The sequence below is a fragment of the Pocillopora verrucosa genome, chromosome 2, assembly GCF_036669915.1.
Source record: "Pocillopora verrucosa isolate sample1 chromosome 2, ASM3666991v2, whole genome shotgun sequence".
NCBI lineage: Eukaryota > Metazoa > Cnidaria > Anthozoa > Scleractinia > Pocilloporidae > Pocillopora > Pocillopora verrucosa.
Genome location: NC_089313.1, coordinates 831,903 through 852,486, shown reverse-complemented (window position 1 = coordinate 852,486; position 20,584 = coordinate 831,903). Strand labels below are relative to the sequence as shown.

Here is a 20,584-nt window from a genome sequence, read left to right as displayed (position 1 = left end):
AAGAGGGACTGGGTTTGAGATGATCATCGTGCCTATGGGCGTAGTGAGTTAGACATCCCCTTATGTATTTGTGTGAACCCTCTTGACGATGAGAAGGACAGAGCGAACAAGGCTGAATACAACCCATTAGTCTCCATCGCGCCTTCTCTGGAATTCATGAGGGGAGCGTTGCGTGACAACCCACTGAACAGCTGCTAGGTGGATTATTCAATCAGTAATAAACAAGTTGATGTATGCACCCTGACATCAGAAAAGTGTCATTTTGGCGACACGAAAAATCAGAAATAAGGAAACTACTGCATCATTTATATTTTCATTTTACTTGTATTGTCGCATATTTGTTTGTACAATACACTTCGCCCTCTTTCTGTTCCACAGCACCCTGAAAACGAAGTCACTTGACCAGAGCAGTTTTCAATTGACTTACGACAAACCAAAACCGAAGCAATCACAACGGCCAATCATAACAAAGATAAACACCATCATTAGCCAATTAAAACTCAAAGTAATAACAGGTAAACTACCAAAAGGGCGGGAAAACACTGTTGACGAGACACGATTGACTTATACTTTTCGTCTGATTGGTTCAGAGAATGGCACATATGTTCTCGACCAATTACGGCGCAGATGGCTGTTGACAGTCAATTGAAAATTTCCCCAAACTGACTTATTACTCAGTAACAAGTAAACATATCAGAGTATAATAGTAGAGCTGCCTGTTCGATAAGGAAACAATATACCTAACATAGAAATTCAAAAAGCTACAAAAATAAATGCCACTTCTGTAAAGGATAGCATGCGTCAGAACCACTTTTATAGCGCGGAAACCTCACAAAAAAGTTAATCGCGAGGCCACGCAGGCTTATGAATACCGTAAAAAAATCAAATGAAAGGAACCGATTGATTTGGTATTTTTGTCTACTGTTTTACTTTGTTTGTTATAAATACTTTACTAGCAGCTCTGATTCGTCCCAACGTATAGTAGCTGTGAGCTAATAAATACTTAAATTTATAAAGAATCAATAATTATGAGTTTAGCATGGGCTAAGTAAATTATCAACCAGACATTCTTCGGTTTACAGACCTCAACTTTCCAATTTTTGATAAACCAAACGTTTTGGTATCAACACAAAAAACTAATTGAAGCAATTTTAGGGAACACGAACCTGTACCATGTCCCTGCACCTCATTAACGGGTGCCTACAACTCGACGAGCGGGTACCAAAATATATTCAATTTATATAGTATGATTACTGAATTCGATGGCAAATTAATGACTAACATCAAGCATATTTGGACTTTTGTGGCTCTCGATAACAACATTTTAAAAACATTACAATAAAATTAAGAAATGCTAATCTGTTTTCCACATGGCACTCTAGGTGTAGCTTATAAACAGAACTAGACAAATTAGTTAACAATTGTCACCGAAAGTCATCAACAATGAAAGATCATATGCAATACGTTGCCGTTTACTTGCTTTAAATAACGATTTTAAATAACTATTTAACTGTTTCCACTAAGTTAGGGAAGAGGACCCCTTCCTTCCCCCCTCTCCCTCCCCCCCCCCCCCCCGCTCCTACCACCACCCAAACATTTCAGAGCTGGATCGGAACATTAATTTTATACACAACTACAATTACATAATTTATGACCCGCTGCTTGAGTGTTACACCAGCACATGTAGCTGGTCTGTTACAATGAAATATATCCATTCATTATTAATAACTTAAAATTGCCCAAAAGATGTCTACAACGGCGACGGATAACAATCTATTTACAAAACTTAACACTTTGTAGTTGGTCATCTACTGCCATTGCTTTTTTTAAGCGTCGTCTGTTGTACTTCCACCTCACAATACCTTAAAGCTCTGAGCTTGTTAAATAATAAAGAACATATTTCCTAAGTCCATTCATTCTCGGTTATGTCGTTTGCGTTACCAGCGTTTATCCTGTTTTACTGGTTCTTGATAAGGTCTTGTACTTTTGCAACCAGACCCCGCGCGACCTTCAGTGCCGCCTTCGCGTTATGACGCTCAGCCATTTCTAAAGAGACGGCAAATAGTTATCAATCATACATTGTAAATCCCGGATATAACCCTTGGCCTTTACAATTTGGTAGACTTTTTAAAATGGGGGTTGACACCATGGGAGGCTTTTATAGTTTTATACAAGATAGTTTCTCTTCCCAACTTGTTGTGATCGTTTTGTTTAAGTGATTTCATTCTTGCGATGAAGGTTGAGACTTTTGAGTGGGGACTCTTACAAAGTCCCCACTATTAAAAAGGGAGGATCGGGGGGAGGGGGTGAGACGTAGATGGGGCAATAACTCAAGAGACATATAAGCGGGAGTTAAGGCGGGGGGGGGGGAGAGATCAGGCAATAAGGGATAGGGGCAGTCTTATCACTTATGGAAATAGATTACAATACCATTGAAGAACTTAATGATGTCTGTGAAGTCCATTTTGTTGTCCAAAATGATATCCCTGTAAGACAAGAAGGTAAGATTTAGAGTTTCTCATCACATTAAAACACTTCTTTTCATACTGAGACAGTGAGATATGTTTGATATTGATGGCTACCATTAAATGAAAGTTACTCTTATATTTTTTTAAAACGACAGTTAGCCAACTCATCTTTGGTAACATCTCCTCGTGGATTCGCTTGCCTGTTGAAAATTCCGTAAAAAACGCCCGTGCCAAAGGAAACAGTCAAAAATCAGTTTTTTTCCTTTACCTGTAAAATTGAAGCAGTGCAAGGGCGATAAAAAGAACAAAGTGTTCTGAGGCAAGGTGTCTAGCTGCCCAGATGATTTCCCACACTACAAACACGTCTTCATAGAGAAGTTCTGTAAAAATATGAACACGAAAGCAAACCATCATAACTAAACTGTTATGATTCACTTGACGTCTGTCTGTTTGCGCCTGTCTATCTGTCTTTCCATCTATCTTCTTGCGTACTACTGTAAGTCGGTCAGTCTATCGGTGTCTCCCCGCCTGCATGCATGTCGATCTGTCTATCTGTTTGTATCTACGCACATAACTCCGTCTGTATGTCTATTGTGCTATGTCAGGGTGTGTGGCCACAAACCTCGTTTGAAGTCAAGAAGGAACCATCTGTAGCAGAAGTAGAAATGTGTGAGGTCGCCATTTTGCTGAAGATGTTCGAACATTTCAGGGTCGAGAATCTGCAAAAATAGTGAGACAAAAACTTAATAACTCCATGTACATGGTAAAAAAGCGTTGATATGATATTACTTACGTAAGCTGCTCCAATGCATAATCGATAAAATGCAGGAGTTTTCATCGCTCTTTTATCACTTGGATCGAATGAATTATTTAGGTACGTACTTGGATCAAAGATCTCATGTTTGCAAAATGCGTGTCCATAGCTCCGCCGTGTGGGAAGTTACTGTTCATTCTCTGCATGAGATCCACGAAACAGCTGTAGGTTATCGCCTCTGAGAAAAGAAGAGAAACACCTTTACAGTCGCGGAAACGACAAAAGATAACTCACAAATAAACAAGGATGACATGAGAAGTGTTTACAACCCTCCATTCTTTTTTGGTCGTTCTGCATGAGTGCAGCAACTTACCATTGTCAAAGACGACAAGCAATGGGGCAACGAGATCACACATCCCTTGAACGTAACCAACATCCAAGGTCTTCCACACGTAACTGCAAGTAAAAACATTACAGAATCAAACGCGAAAATCACCAACACGAGTCATGATACATCCTTCACTTGACTCGGAAGATGACTTTTACTCAGGCACTCCAAGCGTCAGTCGCTAGGTTCGCGGACGGATCAATGTCAGTGACTGATCAACCACGCACCTACCCCTCCCCTAACCCGGCATTAGCCCTAAGTTGTTATCAGTTGACTGTTGCGGGGTTAGGGGAGGAGTAGGTGCGGAGTTGCTCAGATACTAACATTGATCCGCTCGGACCCTCTACGGTAACCCATTCAAGAAAAGTGTCGATTTTGTAACCAAGCCTTACCTGCTAATGACGTTTCTTAGTTTATCAAGGTTTTCGTGAGTAAAGTATGGATAATTTCTATCACATCTCAAGACATCTTTCTCGATTCGATGAAGATTTAAACCAAAGTCATCAAGGAGATCAGTCTGGGAGAATAATCGGGCAAATCATTGAAGATCAGTAATAACAACTATGAGCAAAGACATCGTTTCTCAAAAAGTTGTTTAAATGATTATAGTATTACACACGTGCGTTTCTTAACAGGTGTTCTTGTTCTTATAGTATATAAGGGGGGTATAGCGAGTCTTCAAAAGTCGATCGAAGGAAAAGTTAAAATAGCATTGAATCTGGACCTTGGTAAGTTCTGCTAGAAATCACAAAAAGGCTAGCCAAACATAACTCAGTGCCTCCCAGTTTTCACAGCATGAAGCAGTTGAAGGGAGGAATTCTTTTATGCACGGTAACTTCACTTCAAGTTTGTAACGTTTCCTAAAAATTCGCCTTCATATTCAGTGATATTCCTTGGTGAAGACGAGAAGCAGACAGTGTCATCAAGTCTAAATTATGTAGGCAAGCGCCAAAACAAGCTGTATAGACACCTCGATCTGACTACGGACACCTACCTCTGATCTCAAGTATCTTGAAAAAGATAGCTACTCACCGAGTATGGACACGATGCTCTAGACCCAATGCTTCCCTGGCTACATTGTTTACAAAGGACTGGGACCTCCGTGTCCGTGTCGTGACTGGTCTGCTGTGACTCCTCCCGCGCGTTGGTGTCACTGTACGTGGAATCATGGCCATTTGGAACGTGACCTGTCCCGTGACTGTTCATTTCCACAGCAGAATGAAATCTCTTGCTACATCGCTGGCATGTTCTTGACATTGACATGAACTTGCCATTGTCTTCCCCACAGTCGCTACAACACCCACTTTCGGCATCATCGCCATTTTTCGCTGGAATAATAAGCTGTCCATTCATTAACCTGGCTTTTGCAGCCTCATCAAGTCCTTCAATCTCGGGTTCCTCGATACTGACCCTCTGACGATTGAAATTCTCAGATTTTTCTAAGCCGCTACTGATCATTTCCAACTGTTCAAAGACTTCATCTCTACTGCCTGTGCTGTCCATAGAGATACCATCCATTTCTTGTTCTTTCTCGTGCTGTCGAATCACACTCTCTACTTCTTTCCATTCCTCCATGATGGAACGAAATTCTTCGTTAGCAGCCTTGTCAGTTGCCTGACGATCTTTAGGTGTGCTTCCAAATTTGTAGTGTCCCAGTAAATAAGGCCACACCTTAAGGAAAGATGTAACATAAAATACCTTCTCAGGCAAAAACATTCTCATGCTCGCTGGTTAGCAGTGATTAAATTTACCATGTTGATGATCTTACCTCTTTTCTGATGGAGTGTTCTACTCCGCCGAAGTAGACATACTTCTTAACTTTATCCTCGTCATTAACCTGGAAGATGATCAGTTGGTAAAAAAAATGGCAATTACTTTTGCAACTACGGCTCCGGCTCGAGAAGTGGTCTCTAGGATACTACATGTGAAGCTCACAATGCATCGAGACAAGCTAGGTATTTTTTTTTTCTCATACAGCTACTTGTTCATGCTATGTCTCTCTCGCAACCGTCGTTTTGACACGTCATGCAACGCGCTTATGAGCTAACAAAGGTTCCTTCAAGGAACCCAGTGACCAAAGCATGTCTAAATAAGCATAGGATAAAAGTTTAAACCAAAAATGTGAGCAAAAACAATCAGAGAAATAACACTGTGTAGCTAATCACTTAACAAGAAACCTGAATTTCTTGGAAAAGAAGAGGGAAAGATAGAAACATAGACTAATGACTATTCATTATTCTCATCATCCAGCCACTGGTGTGTTTATCTCACCTTGAGCCAGTAAGCCACGAGAAACAATCAGCGGCAGCTAATGGGCTCCGCAGCGCTTATTAAAACTCATTTACAGGCTATCTCGCTTCATGCAAACGACTAAACTTCCTGGTAACATCTGCCTAAAGCGCTGTGGCATGACCGGCGAAGCCGCGAGAGACGAGGTAGCTGGCGCAAGGAGCCGGCGAAGGGCCTGGCGCGGAAATTGCTTCCGTCGCCATCTTGCAAACGAAGCCGACTTCTCGCGCCGCTCTTCCACTCGTACCAGAGCCTGCTCGGTTCTAACGAAAAAGATTTTACCTTTCCATTACTGCACATGCTTCTCCATGTTTGTTCAGTAAGTCCCTGGGCGTAATCGACTCCGTTCTCTTCGGAATTGGTGTTGCTGTGATTAACTAGCCATAACAAATGCGTTCTAACTGTTTTGAGGTGGCGCACGTACGAAAACCCTGATGAAAAAGCATGAACACTTATTAAGCACATAAATCACTTCAGGAGTTTTAATATAACTTGGAATCTACATAATCAAGGTTAACTTACATCCATTGAAAGCTCTTAAAGTGATTTGTCGTCTCATAGTTTCGCATGCAGTGCTGAGACATTCCCTAGTAAACAAAACCGCACACAAGAAAATTATTATTACTATCATCAACATCGTCATCATCATTATTATTATCATCAACATCAACATCGTTATCAACATCATGTCATCGTCAAGGTCATCATCATCACCATTATGATTATTTTTTACCGTCTGCGTCATCATAACGCTATCATTATCGTCATAGTCATCGTCATCGAAGTCGTCACCGACATCGTCATCGTCATCATGACCGTCATCGTCGTCATTGTGATTACAGGGTGAGAGACGCGTTGGCACTGAACTCAGAACTCAGAACTTATGAGAGATTCAGGGTTCAAGCGCTGCCTAAGTCACTGTCCTGTGTTGTTGAGGAAGACATTTCCTTTCTGATAGAGCTTCTCTTCAACCAAGAGTATAAATGACTGCCGGTGAGCTGTCGGGGAAACCTGATGAAATGCCAAGAACTACTTTCCATGGATTGTCATATGTCTAGAGGGGACGGGACGGGACGGGAGGGGATGTCAATACGCCGAGTCCCTTAATGTTACGGAAAACAGCACCAGCGCAAAGGGCAGGAAGTGTCTTCCTCCTCGAAAAACTAAATGTAGGCTTTTTTTGTCGTTATTGATTTGCGAATTGTTGTTTAAAAAAAGTGCTCCAGAACTAACCTTGTGTGAGGCGAGGATTGTTTCTGGTTTCGTCTAAAGCTGGACTGTAACCTTGAACTTAGGTCCTGACGTCTCCATGGTAACCCTCCTTGCTTCTTGGAAGATCTTTGGGAGGACCATCTATCCATTTCCTCGGACACTGAAATCATAGCATCGAGTATGAACAACAAAAATATTAAGACAACAAATTACATTTATCATTTCTTTATTATCATTATTTCAGGACTACCTTGTGAATGAACACAAAACCTTTCTATCTTGTGACAGCACCATGGCTTCCTAATGTGGTTTCATTAGCAAGGAGGCTTTATTGGAGCAGGGGGCGGGGGACTTGACGGAAAACAAAAATCCAACTAAAGCGGCAAAATGCAATGCCTTATTTGAATTCTGAAGTGTCTCCCAGATTTTACGATTACCATATAATGTATGCGTCTCTTTAGTTTTCAAGTACAAGTAATCATGAACTGAAACACCTGGGGGGGGGAGAGTTGAGGGGTGGGGAGGGGAGTACTTCCTAGTAATAGAATAATAGGGATGTGCCGCTAGAGGACGTCGCATTTTTAAAACTGGATCGACAATGATGGGGTTGCATTGTCAATGGAGTTATTAGAATGGGGTCACTCATTTTGGGATCTTAGGGAATGGAAGATTCTGGTAACTAGGGATTTAAAAATGGGAAGATTCACAGTTAAAGGTTGTTACTGTATTACCAAAAGTGACTAACATGGGGTGTATAATTGGTCAAGAATATATTATAGTGAAGTAGGGGTTCTGAGAGACCAGCTGCACAAACCCAGCAAAAAGTGACCTTGGTACACCCCCCCCGCCCCCCCCCCCCCCCCACACACACAAAGGCTGAAACACAATACAATTACTTATTCCCGAGAAGAACTCTTTTCAAACACGTCTGAAATTGTCAAATCATTAAGTACTCACCAACAACATCAGGTTTTGTTCCAGAAACAAGTCTAAAGACATAATCTTGATTTGTATTTTCTCCTTTGGAGAAAGACATCAGTGGCAAGTTAGATCCTGAAAGTGGTTTCTTCAGGCTGGGAAGGGCAAGGCCCTTGGAGCGTGGGTTAAACAATGGAGGGTCAAGTTCACCATGAGGGTGGAGACCATTCTCAAGACAGTTTAAGAATGACAACAGAGACCCAGTTGTAGGAAAACGGATTGGTGGACGCTGGACTCCATCTTGTCCTATGAGAATAACCACTCCATAGCCACCTGAAATGCAATCAATTTTATTTGAGTATCAGAAAGTAAGAAAGGATTGCCTTAGTTTTCCTTTAATCTGCTCTGTGATTGGTCTGAAAGACTTGTAGTAACCTCTCAACCAATCACCTACAAAACTAAAACTTGGTAACTTGCATTTTCCTGTACCTCTAGCAATTTGTTAATTTATACTTAAAGCTCTCTTCAATTCCTTGAGAAACCTATCTTTCCTTTGTTCTAATTGGCCATTGCGATTATGAAGTAATACTTGGTTTTGGTTTGGTTTGTGAAAATCAATCCAATGCACTCTCTACAAAATGTCAAATCCTTACCAATAACAGAACTTAGCTTCAAACTAATCACTGGATACTGAATCTTACATATTTGTATGTTAACCATTTACACCCTATCATCAGTATCTACATTCTCCAATCTCTTCTTGGTATATTTCCTTTAGTATTATAACAAGGAGAATTCCTTTAACAATGAAAAAGCTTCTTAAGTTGTTGATAATCTCCTTTATTCCCATGATCTTAATGAACAATTCAGAAGTACTACTGTAATGAGAAATTTGATGCTGATCACTCTTAAGGTTTAAAGGATGAAGTAAAATTGTTGTAAGCTAAACAAAGTGTATGTCCTGTACAGCCTTACCATGCTGGTGACAGTGAATATACACCACATCATTTAAGTTCACGGTCAGTGCATAATCCCAAAACTGGCTCTTCTCTCGCTCACAGGAACCACTCATCAACTTATTAGGTGTCCATTTCAGCAGCAAACTCTCATTGCTTTTATGTAGTGACAGGTATCCAGCAATTGGGTGTTCTTCATGCTGTGAAAAAAAAAAACAGTTACACAAATGCTAGGTCATTTAGTATTTTTTGGTCAAAAGACTGGAAATAATTCATAGCCATGAATACTTTTAATTATCAGTTAATTAACTCTATGTGCATGAAGTTGTACTTTTTCCAGATGAAAGACAATCAGAAATCAACTTTACCAATAAAGAGGTAAGACTGTAATAATTTCCCACACAATTAAAACTGTCCAGCTAGCAATGCAATTTTTCTTTTAAACTAAATTCCAAACAAACAATTTATTAGCAGTAGAAGTATTTTAGACCATCAAAAAAGATAATTTATTTCAGTCCCTCCATCCAGAGTAATAAACCATAACATGCACACTATTCATGTATACAGATTGTACACAGTGTACAACTTGTATTAACACATCAATCAAGTCACATAAACCAGTTAAATCATTCTCCATTATCAAGATCAATGGCAAAATGAATGAATGCATAATGAAGAACTCCTAACCAACATAACATCTCAAAAAAAAAATTACGAAACCATAGGTTAAAATCTACCAAAAATGTTTAAGTTTAAGGATATCGCACACATATCTCAAAGAAGTCATGATCCAAGCTTCAGGTCAAATGAAATTTATTTCATTACAACTTGATATCATATCTACTCACTGGTTCAAGGTAGACATTGTTTTTCCCATACAGGAGGGCAGCATGCGAGTTCTGGTGAAGAGACTCTATGTGTTCTCTTGCTAATAATGGGGCCACTGCTAAGTTTTCATCATAAGAGGCCTTTGTTACACCCAGCTGTGGTCGCTGGGATGTTGGTGTTGTAGGTGACTGCTGACATAACCCACTGTGTATTCTGTGCCTTTGAACAAGCTCATCCGCTGTTGGATCAGTCCAATAACTGTCTGGTGTTTTCATCTTTGAAAAGTCTAAAGCACTTGGACCATCTGTGTGTAAATTTAATAGGAAAAATACAATGTAAAACATGCTTTTTGGTTAAGCAAAGAAGATTAATATTAATGAGAGGAAGCAGATGTATGCGGCATTATAAATTGAGAAATATCTCAGTCTGTGAAATTTGGCCTAAAGATCTACTCTACATAGAATTGGTGCACATACATATGAATGATAAAAATAATTATGACATTAACTATTACATTCCCAAAGCTTGTAGTCAACCACCATGTAATGTGATAAGCAGCAGATCTCTGTGGCTTTAAGATTAATTCCCTCTTTGAAGTTCAAGGTACAAAAAGAAAAAAACAGCCACCTTTTATCAAATAACTATGTGTATATCATACATTCTAAAAAACATTTTCAACAATAACTACAGTAACTATGTTCATAAAGTGGCTGGTTTGCAGATCATCTGTTTGTTGGAAGCACATAATAAAATTTTGTTACAGTACAATTTGATGAGCTTAACCACATAATTATGTGAAAAGCTTTGTTTAGAGCAAATGTTGTACAAATAAAATTTGTTGAAAATTTAAACCTTGAATATGCATGAGCAATTTAATCTGGAAATACACAATCAAAACAAAACAAATTAATATTTCAATGACATACTGCTCGCATACATATGACACATCTTGTATAGATATTTCTATATGCTTGGCAACAGCTTATTATCATTCATGTCTTAAATAAAAGATGTTGTTTTATCTTTGTCTTTTATCTAACGATACAAATTTAAAGACACACACTCTAAAAAGTCCTCTCAAAGTTCCACTGAAGGCAATCAAGATATTGATTATGGTACTCAAAAGTCACAGGTAAACATGAATTTAAACTATTTCATGTATTTTAGAACACAAATTGATTGATTCCTTTATGTAAATACTAAGCTCACTTTTTTTTTCTTTTTAACACTGCATTTTAAACATGAGTTGCCAAAATAACAATAATCCCAGACAAAACTGCTAAAAATGGAAATGAAAAATATGTTAAACCAACAAACATAGAAATAATTCAAGTTGCAGGTGACTATCTGTAAATTTTCAACTTTAGTACATAAATTTGATTTTCTGATGAAGTTGAAGAAATTTGATTTCCACTGGTTTTACTTATTACATTAACTGTTCAAGTACCCCCAACCTGAACACTTTTTATTACAATGCAAGAGAAAAATTTTTTTCCTCAGATGTTTCTTTTTGAAAGCAAAATGTTTCTTTTTTATGGTTTTAAATTTTCCTTTATAATGAGCCTAACAATGGTTGAACTCTTCTGAAGAAGCAAATTTGCCAGGGAAATACTGAAATTTTTTCCTAAAACCTGTTTTAAATTATCACTTATTTCAGGTTTTCATCTCATCCTTCAGTAATTTGACTACACACCAAATAACTTGGATTTTTCACAATTCCTTGGCCAGCTCGAGTTATTTAGATTCAACTGTAAATCTGTTTGATTGTGAAACAAATTCTCCTTTCTGTCAACACTTAAAGAAATATATAGAGAACAGTATGGAGAATATGAACAGTGATGTTAAGGTGTAAAGGTCAAGCAGACCACTATACAATCACTGATGAAAACAGTTACTAATTTTGTGGCAACTGACAAATGGGGATCAACAGCAACGTTCTCCTTCTTAAAATGATGATGGCAAAGAACCATAAGGTAATCAATGTAAGTTGCAAGTGTGTGCAATGACTGATTCTGATGCCCCCACATAAATATGGAACTTAAATTATCTCTGTTTAATGAAAAGAAGCAATTTGGCTGGTTCCTATATGTCTCCCCATGTAATAAATTCTAACAATAACAATAGCCACTGAAAAAAAACTCCAGAAACAAGTAGATAAATTTATGAAGGATCAAGATTGCTAAATGAGTTTTCTGCATCAATAACTGCATGTTTTTGGTATGCAAATAAGGAAGAAACTTAGGCAACTAATTAGCGATGTGCCTACAAAATTACAATATTTGCAAAAAATAATAAACTGAATTTATGTCTAAAATTAAATGAATAGAACCTTTCAGTGGAAATAATAAAGTATCAAATGTATTTTTTAAATATCTGTTCTAAAAGACAGCAAGAAACATTTATATAACAAAATCCAATCACTCAGACAGAAGGTCAAAGTACATGTAAAACAATGAAATGCTTAGCTGAACTTTCCATCCATTCGACAAATGATATTAAGTAACTTACAATGTTTTAGAAGTAAGTAAGTCACATAAATTTTAAGAAAAAACTTCAATCAGTCAGTCAGTCAGCAAAAATTAACAAAACATTAATCTAAGGAAGTAAGGAAGTAAATCCTTGCAAGCTCATTGTAATTCGCTTACCTAAAAGTTCAATAAATATTCTTCCATCAGCTGGATCACTAAGTAGGGCTTCAGGCTCATAAAATTGACTGCAAAACATACAAATTACCTTTCATAAGTTCACTTCAGTGTCAGTATCTACCACCACTTGTGCTTTGTGGCAATTATAATAGCAATTATCACGCCCTCTACATACAGTGTACATGAAGAACACAAACATATACAGTAAATAATACATTAAAAAGCAATTAATGCATTGATGGCTTTTTTTTTTCCTCAAAAGCTTTTGAATTGCCCACATTCATATCAATGCCTCTTAATTGTACTGTTGTGACCTGTCAAAACAGACCTGTGATATTACTGTCATACAGAAAAGCAAACAATAACAATTCTTTACATAACATGCAAAATCATTAATTGTGCAAAGTTTGCAACATGCTACATGTATCATTGCAGGTTGTGGTTAGTTTCAAATTCCATCTTGGCTGATTTTGAGAATTTTGGGGAGGCCAAATTATTGATTCAAATACATTTCATTAGACACTGGAAAAGTATTCCCACCCAATAATTTTTCATTCTTGGTAAGTACTGGACATGTCATTAGGGAAAAACATTCAAGTCAAAGGGCTCATTATAAGGATTTGGGTAGCAAAAAGGGATGACTTTCTTGACTTCATAAGAGGATAAATTAGGATCCTGCATGGCCAGTGATTTAATATTGCTTACTGTGAGTGGAAATATAAGATAGACATAACATTTTTTTTTAATTAAAAGCCAATGTTTGAAATTCACCCAGAGTTTTTCTTCAGCTAGGTGAATTTCAAACATTGGCTTTTAATTTCAAAAAAAATGTTATGTCTATCTTACATTTCCACTGACAGTAAGTAATATTAAATCACTGGCCATGCAGGATCCTAAATTAGCCTTTAATGAGGTCGAGAAAGTCATCCCTTTTTGCCACCCCTTAAGAAAAAAGACATCCACAGATAAAAATCAGTGGTGATCAAAAGAATAAAACAATTGGCAGGTTATTGTCAAAACCATGAAAATAGTAATAATGATTTCAGTTTTGAAAACTATGAAAATCAAAAATAAATGTGCCTCTCACACTTAGTTTTGAAAAGAAATGTGAAACTTGTTTCTTAGTTTTAATTCATAATTCTGTCACGATAATTGGGAATTTTTTTCACCATATTCTTAGGTGTCCTTGTTTTGCTCTTGTCATTATTTTTTTAATCCAAATAAAATATTTAAAAATATTTACAATTTTAAGTTACTATATAACCCTGAATAACTACCACAGAGGAGACTGACAAGGTAAATAACTTAACCCTTTTCATCCCAGAAGTGATTAAAAAGTAACTTCTCCCTTCCCTATACTATCCATAAATCAACCAGCATAATGGTAATGAGAATGCTCAAACTTATCAAGTGGAAGTTGTTATCTTGATCTGAAACCAAATTCTTGTAACTAATTTATATGGTAATGTATAGCAGCTTGAGGGGAGAAGTAACAATCAGGACTTGGGAGTTAAAGGTTTAATCTGCTAGATTATCAACTTGATAGTTGTCAAGTTCTCAAACTTGTATGTAGTGTTATTTCAAGATACTCCACTCCCCTTACCTTGCATTATTTTGAAGATCCTCCACAATTTTTCCCAGCAACTTTTCTAAAAGAGCTATTCTAATCCACAAAAATTTGCCACAATGGCCACTGATGTTATATCCATTTATCTTCTTGTTGCTTCCATTCAACGCAGAGAAGTTTAATTTCAACTTGAGTAATGGGCTTTCTGCAGAACCTGATGAGATAAAAAATTCTGTCAGTTGGAAAAATTTTTAACTGAGTATCAAAAGCAATGGGTGATTCCATGTTGCAGACATTACGTTCAGATACTAAAATTAACATTTTAAGCCCCAATTTAAATGTCAAAATGCTCAACAAGGGTGTTCAAATATATCTAAAAAATACCTTTAGTATGCCCTTTGTACCTAATAGAAAGATGCTTTAGTGAGCTCTCGAGACCTTGAAGGTATGAGTTGAGGAAAGTGTTTTGCTGACATTACATTTTAAACAACCACTTTTTAAAGTAACTTTCTTTAAAGAGATTTTCCTGTGAATCTTTAACCTTGGGCAGAAAATAATTGTGCCTTCAAAACATGGCAATAATTAAATTTTTCATGAATAAAAAAAAAATTCCATGAAACCTTGTTCCAATGATTCTACAAACAAAAGTGTTGTGTTGCTGACTGTGGCTATGTTCATTTGTTTTGTAATTACTTATCTACAAATGAAGCTGTAAAATTAGACATTTACTTTATTTATGTTCTGTTATATTTACAGAATATTGTACAAGCTTTCTTTTTTGCGCTGCATATTAAGTTGTGTGGTTAGTCCAGAGAAGTCAGACCACACTTTCAACCTATCAGATTTAACTCAAACTAGTCTTGACTTGCATGGTCTGACCCTTTGGTCTTTAAGCTTGTACAACCCTTTAACTCCTAGGATTTGATTGTTAATTTTTCCTCCTGGCTGCTGCACACATTTCCCTATAAATTAGTCATGAGAATTTGGCATGAAATCAAGATACCAACTTCTACCTGATCAATATAAGTTTTCTCATTAGCTGCTTGCTCAATAATTTACAGACATTAAAGAGAGAAGTTACATGTTAATCACTTTTGGAGATGAGGTGGTTAGAGGTCTCCCAACATATCAACTATTATTCCTTGAAATATACCTGCTGATGTGTTCTTAGTTCCATCCTTGCTTTTCTCCTCTTCCCCAGAGAGTTTCTTGACCAGTTCAGCAGCAGGTTCTGATAAACGAGCAAGCTTTTCCAAAACAGCCTGGGTGTCCTGGGCAGGAAGAAGACCAGCGGCTCTTTTCTTCAAGCCATGTGCAATACCTGCCTCTACAGCACCTATAAAAATTTCACAGAAAACTAAACTGAAAACAAATCCTTAAAAAAATGGTAAGAAAATATATTCAAACCACAATAAAGCTCTGGGTAAACATGCTCAGTTCTTGGTCAATCAATTATTTCTTAACACTCTAACTATCAAGATCTGATTTTTAATTCTCTCCTCTAGCTGCTACATATTACCTTATAAATTACTGGTAAGAACTTTGTGTTAGATAAAGATAACTTCTACCTGATAAGTTTAAGTATTCTCATTACATGTTTGCTGGATAATACATGGATATTATAGGGAGAAGTTAGGTGTTGATCACTTTGAGGAGTTAAAGGGTTAAAATTCATCTCTAGGAGAAGGTCTATTTTCCCAAGAATCTATGACTATTCATGATCAAGTGAAAAAAGTGGTAATGACATAGTGGATCAATTTGTCACAGACAAAGAAATAACACATAACACTTTGAGATATCCAGTATACCGAGTACAGTGAATTTTAAATTGATTCAATAGCTGCAAGCATAGAAAATTACAAGGTTTCAATGAATCCTTTTGCATGACACAAAGCCATACTTAATAAGACTTAATAAAGTACACCCCCTCCCCTCCCCTCCCCTCCCCCTTTCTGACCCATGCATCAAAGTGACATTTCTAAAGAGGGCCATTACCTCAATGCAAGTGAAACAGTGAACATGTTGTCCCTCGACAAAAGAGAATTTTAATTATTCACCGTGCTGAGTAACACTCCCACCAACTTGCATTTTTTCTACTGTTGCCAATTTCATTTTTAAAAGGATTAGTATTCTTGGCTGTTTGAATTTTCAGTGAAATCTTTGCCTATCTTTGATAATTTATAACTTTCCTTGGCTATCAAAATATTAAAAAAATGTCACGCTCAAACTCAAAAAATTTACATGAACCACTTCTCTGCAAATTGAAACAACAACACTATAACAGTACATTTTTGATGTTAAGAAGATTGGATGTTGGTTCCAGTCTAGTAGGCACAAATATGTCTAGAGGATAAAATTTAAGATACATATAATTATCGAGGAAATGAAGAGACATGAACAGCATACCATTAGTTGAAACAAGACAACTCTTGCAAAAAGTACAAGAATTATACCTTGCGTGCCTAAGTGAACAACGATAAAATTAAGATCGTGCCCTGTGTAAACAGTGACTTGATATAAAATTCCATTTCACGAATTTTATAAAGGTTTTGATACGTTTACATCATTTTTCAAACCATACCCACCGAAAGGAAAGTTTAAAGTAAGATACTTTAACAAATTCTCCTGTAATGAAACTAGTATTACGAAATGGCAACGGGGTGCAACATGTTTAAATTCTGCATATTAATATAAAATTTTCCGATATTGTCGGTCGCGAGACACTGCTAATTTTATTAGGAAATAGCAATTTATTTATCTGGATACAAAGTGTTTTATAATTTAAAAAGTTAAACCAAAAAACATCACGTTACATTAATAGTTAAAAATCCTCCTGTATTTTTTTTTTTTTCGACAGTCGATAAAGTATTTTAATCGCATTTCGCACAAGTTCACAGCTGAAAGGCAAATCTTGGATTTTAATGAGCAATGAGAGGTTCTGATTAAAAACCTTCGAGCGCAGCCTGTCAATTCAGTTTAAATAAGGCTTGAATTACTCTTTATTTTTGATGTGGGCTGCGTTGTTTGAAACCCCCTTCAAAGCCGCAAGCAGAGTTTATTTGTTTTGAATTTTTGTGTTTGATGCCTGCAAAAGCGCGTATTTGGTCGACTTGCTACTTCCGTACGAGTGTTCGCATACAGGTGAAAACCATGTCTGATCCCTGAATCAAGAAATAAAATTATGTGACTCTGTGAAGCTTACTTCAACTAAAGGGCGGGATTGTCCGCTGAAGCTAGAGTTGCTTCCGCGTTTTAAATTCCCGTTTTAGCAAGTATACAACACTTCACAGATCGACCGCGAAGGAAATGTTTGCAAGTTATACCCAATCAAAACTAACACTATACAGAAACACTACCAGAGTTTTTACTACCTTAAATATTTTTCTTCAGCCGGCAAAATAGTGTCGGAAACAAATGCAATATTTCTTACCACAAAGGGAGGTTATACTAGAGCTGTCTGCATGAATAAACTTCCTTGTGACAGCTTCTTCCATAAGTTGTTTGACCTGGGAATCGACAAAACAGGTCAACATTTTTAAAAAGACGAGCATTTCTATCTTTTTAACATAACATTGCCAAGGAAACATGAACATACAACTTTTCCCAGTGCATGACTGCAAAATGGAGTGTAAAGATGTGTATCTTTGAGCGAAGCGAAATAGAGCTGTGGAATAAAAAAATCAAGTGATTGATCGCTCGACGTTTAAATTTCACAAGCGACAACTGCAATTCGCTTTACCTCTTTTTTGAGGTTTTCCAACAATTTCTTTCGCACCTCCGCATCTGAAAACAACGAAAATAAACCTCAACGTTAGCCTGTCTTTTTCGTTGCAGAAAAATCCCTGAAAGTGCCATAAAACACTTGTTCTTCGCGAATTTCACCTTTCGAGGGAGCCATCTTGCCCTTCCGGAGAACAGCATAATATGAATATTCAATAAAAAAATTCTGGACCAATCACAGCACGCGGTTAACAAGATTCTTACAGAATACATTATCGGTTCCAGCGGGTTCGCAAATTTTTTTGATTTTTGAGAAATTTCTATTGGTCAGAACGTGAGTAATTTTCCCTGTGTTTTCATTACGTTTATTTGGTTTTACCTATTTGTGTTTTTGGCCCTTTTTCTCTTCGTGAACATCTGTCAGGAGCCGACAACGCTTGCCACCGATAACAACGAGCTGTGCATTCGGTTATCACAGAAATTAAACAAAAAAAAAAACCTTTGAAATGGAAATATGGAATTATGCAACTGCTTAGATCGGTAGATGAGTCTGGTTTACGATTAGGAGATACCAGCATTTAGCGAAAAATTATTGCTGTTTTTGAACAAATCACCATTTTGAAAAAAAAAATGATATCGCAAACTCAAGCGAAATATTTTTTGTAATTCTGAAGTGCTTTCAAAATACTCCTTTGCGACAGAAATGAAAATATTATTTTGTGACATGTGAAGCTTGAAAATGAAATCTTATTTTGAAGAGTCGCGAACCTAAATAAAATCGTTTTCTGAAGAAAATTTAAATGAACAGGCCGGAGTAAATTACTTTCAAGGGTATGATTAACAACTCGATGTCACTGACGAACATAAAACACTTCTTTGTACTAAAAATGTAATTTCAATGTATTATTAAAATTCCTCCGGTTGTCTGATTCAAAATTTCAAAATAAGAATCGTCTGAAAACAAAATATCGCGTAGAATTTGTAGCGTAAGATTCGTTTTTAACTCTCTCAGTGGAACCAAGTTCGCTGACAGCCGACAGCCCGACAGATTTTTTGCTTTCAACGATCGATTTCAGTTCAAACCAGCGACTCCATATTCTATAGCAGATGGGAGATGTTCAACGTTTATTATTTTTTTAAGATGTGTAATTTCCAAAAAAATATCGATTAAATTTTGAAAACCCGACTTCAAAAAGACGCCAAGTTAAAAGGAAATATTCACGTTTGCCGTGGCACTCTGTTTACACCAAATCATTCTGGAAATGTCGCCCAGCTTAGCATAATATATTCTTAAGCGTGGGCGAGGGGCAGATCATTTGAAGTTAAAAAGGTCTGGTTAGAAGGAATTTATTTGTATTCAAGTCACAATGCTTGCTTAAAGCTCAAAATTAGCATTAAAATGGCACAGAGATTAACTGAGCAAGAAGATAACTAACAATGAGAATGCGAAGTGAAAGCCGGCTGACCGAACCAACAAAACCAAGAAGAAAGGCTTTTCCTTAATTGTTTTTTTTTTAACAGGAGAAAATTGAAGTAAACGGTGAAAATGAAACCAAACTTTAAGCAATTTTACTCCTTCAAAAAACCTTTGCAAACCCAAAAGAAATTTCTTAACAAATGCGCTCACTTTCTGCTATTCCTCGTTTTGTTCTGAGCCGTATTTGGCAGTTTGCAGAGATTATTTGTCAAGTAATTATGAATTCAGATGAGTTTCCAGTTTAGTCTACCGCACATGATACCATTAATGATGAAGCGAAAGTTTATCAACAGACAAAAGTTATTATGCCTCGTAAACATCAATAACGAATTCTTTAGAACATAAAGTAATCCTTTTGTCTTCGAAAAAAAGTACCAGACGACGTCTTATTTTGGACTGAAACGTCCGCGGCAATAAGAACACTTCCAAATTCTTCTGGGACTATAAGTCTCTCGGCAATCGTATGTACCATTACAAAATTCTCTTGAAGGAAATATTTCGAAGATAGAAATGTTAGGGGTGGGGAATTTTGAACGCTTCCCGTCCCTACATCGTGAGTTTCTGTTCGTCAGTCGGTTCCAGTTCTCTCGTGAAAATTTTCACACGTTCAAAGCCTTGAGAGACCTTTGGAAACTTGCGATAAATAACACATTTTCATACCTGGATCTTCCTCTTCCATGTCACCTAAGAGTGTCTTGTCGCTTGGCGTCCTGTTTGGTTGTATAAACTGGAACAACAGAGCGTTCATTTTCAAACGCGTCTGTCTTTACGCACCCTTCGGTAACAGAGATTTTACACCAAAAGTGCTGACTGCTTATCCCCAGATTTGAAGCACACAGTCCCTGAAGACGTACTGACCTTCCATACGATAAAATTTCTGTAAGACGTGTTCGAAATGATTCAGAGTTTAGGTGAAAATCCATTGCTACGAATACATTGATTCCATGTTGTCACGTTACGAGAAATTAGAAAGCAGAAATCGAGAAAGCTGACAAATTGCAATATATATTCCTGCTCACTGCTCTGTCGTCTCTTTACATTTGCTTTATCATTCGTTTTCCCGTTATTCTGCAGAAAAAAATGTGCCCGTAGAATTACAGGCTGAAAAACGCCACAAAAACTTCACTATGTAGCGCGTTTTGTTTGTATATCCGTACGCCGGGATATGAATAATGGATTTAGTTTTATGGGGCGAAGATTGGATGTTCAGACTAGTAAAAGACTGCTGGTACCTGTTGAATTAAATTGTTCTCGTTTGTAATACGATTAAACTTTACGAAATCTTCAGGCTAAGCCGGGATCACAAAACTCCTTAATCACCAATAAGAATCATGATATTTCAAGCATTATCCAGTTGGTGTC

The 20,584-nt window shown here is 37.1% G+C and overlaps 1 protein-coding gene across 2 annotated transcripts; it reads right to left on the bottom strand.

Moving 5' to 3' along the window:
- Nucleotides 1–301: 301 nt before the first annotated feature.
- LOC131782532 (small G protein signaling modulator 1) lies at nucleotides 302–20,359 on the bottom strand. 2 transcript variants are annotated; one of them, XM_059099271.2, is made up of 21 exons: nucleotides 19,883–20,359; nucleotides 17,765–17,808; nucleotides 17,456–17,531; nucleotides 15,179–15,361; nucleotides 14,062–14,239; nucleotides 12,459–12,526; nucleotides 9,834–10,117; nucleotides 9,005–9,185; nucleotides 8,069–8,362; nucleotides 7,133–7,271; nucleotides 6,422–6,486; nucleotides 6,182–6,330; nucleotides 5,379–5,447; nucleotides 4,643–5,281; nucleotides 4,003–4,127; nucleotides 3,596–3,678; nucleotides 3,351–3,460; nucleotides 3,091–3,187; nucleotides 2,737–2,848; nucleotides 2,431–2,486; nucleotides 302–2,046 (listed from the first exon to the last, which is right to left on the bottom strand). In XM_059099271.2, exons 1-21 carry the CDS (start codon nucleotides 19,968–19,970, stop codon nucleotides 1,958–1,960), a joined length of 3,129 nt encoding a protein of 1,042 aa, XP_058955254.1. In that variant the 5' UTR covers nucleotides 19,971–20,359; the 3' UTR covers nucleotides 302–1,957. The 2 variants fall into 2 exon arrangements, with proteins under 2 accessions (XP_058955254.1, XP_058955255.1); XM_059099272.2 differs by lacking the exon at nucleotides 19,883–20,359 and adding an exon at nucleotides 17,908–17,945.
- Between the last annotated feature and the right edge of the window lie 225 nt (nucleotides 20,360–20,584).

What these genes read in the sequence shown, in the direction of transcription:
- LOC131782532 (XM_059099271.2), bottom strand. Translation starts at nt 19,970, where the DNA reads ATGAACGCTCTGTTGTTCCAGTTTATACAACCAAACAGGACGCCAAGC. An exon ending in TATTCACTGTCACCAGCATG is followed by an intron (nt 8,363 to 9,004) that starts GTAAGGCTGTAC and finishes ATTGCATTTCAG; the next exon opens with GTGGCTATGGAGTGGTTATT. An exon ending in GAGCATCGTGTCCATACTCG is followed by an intron (nt 4,128 to 4,642) that starts GTGAGTAGCTAT and finishes TTATTCTCCCAG; the next exon opens with ACTGATCTCCTTGATGACTT.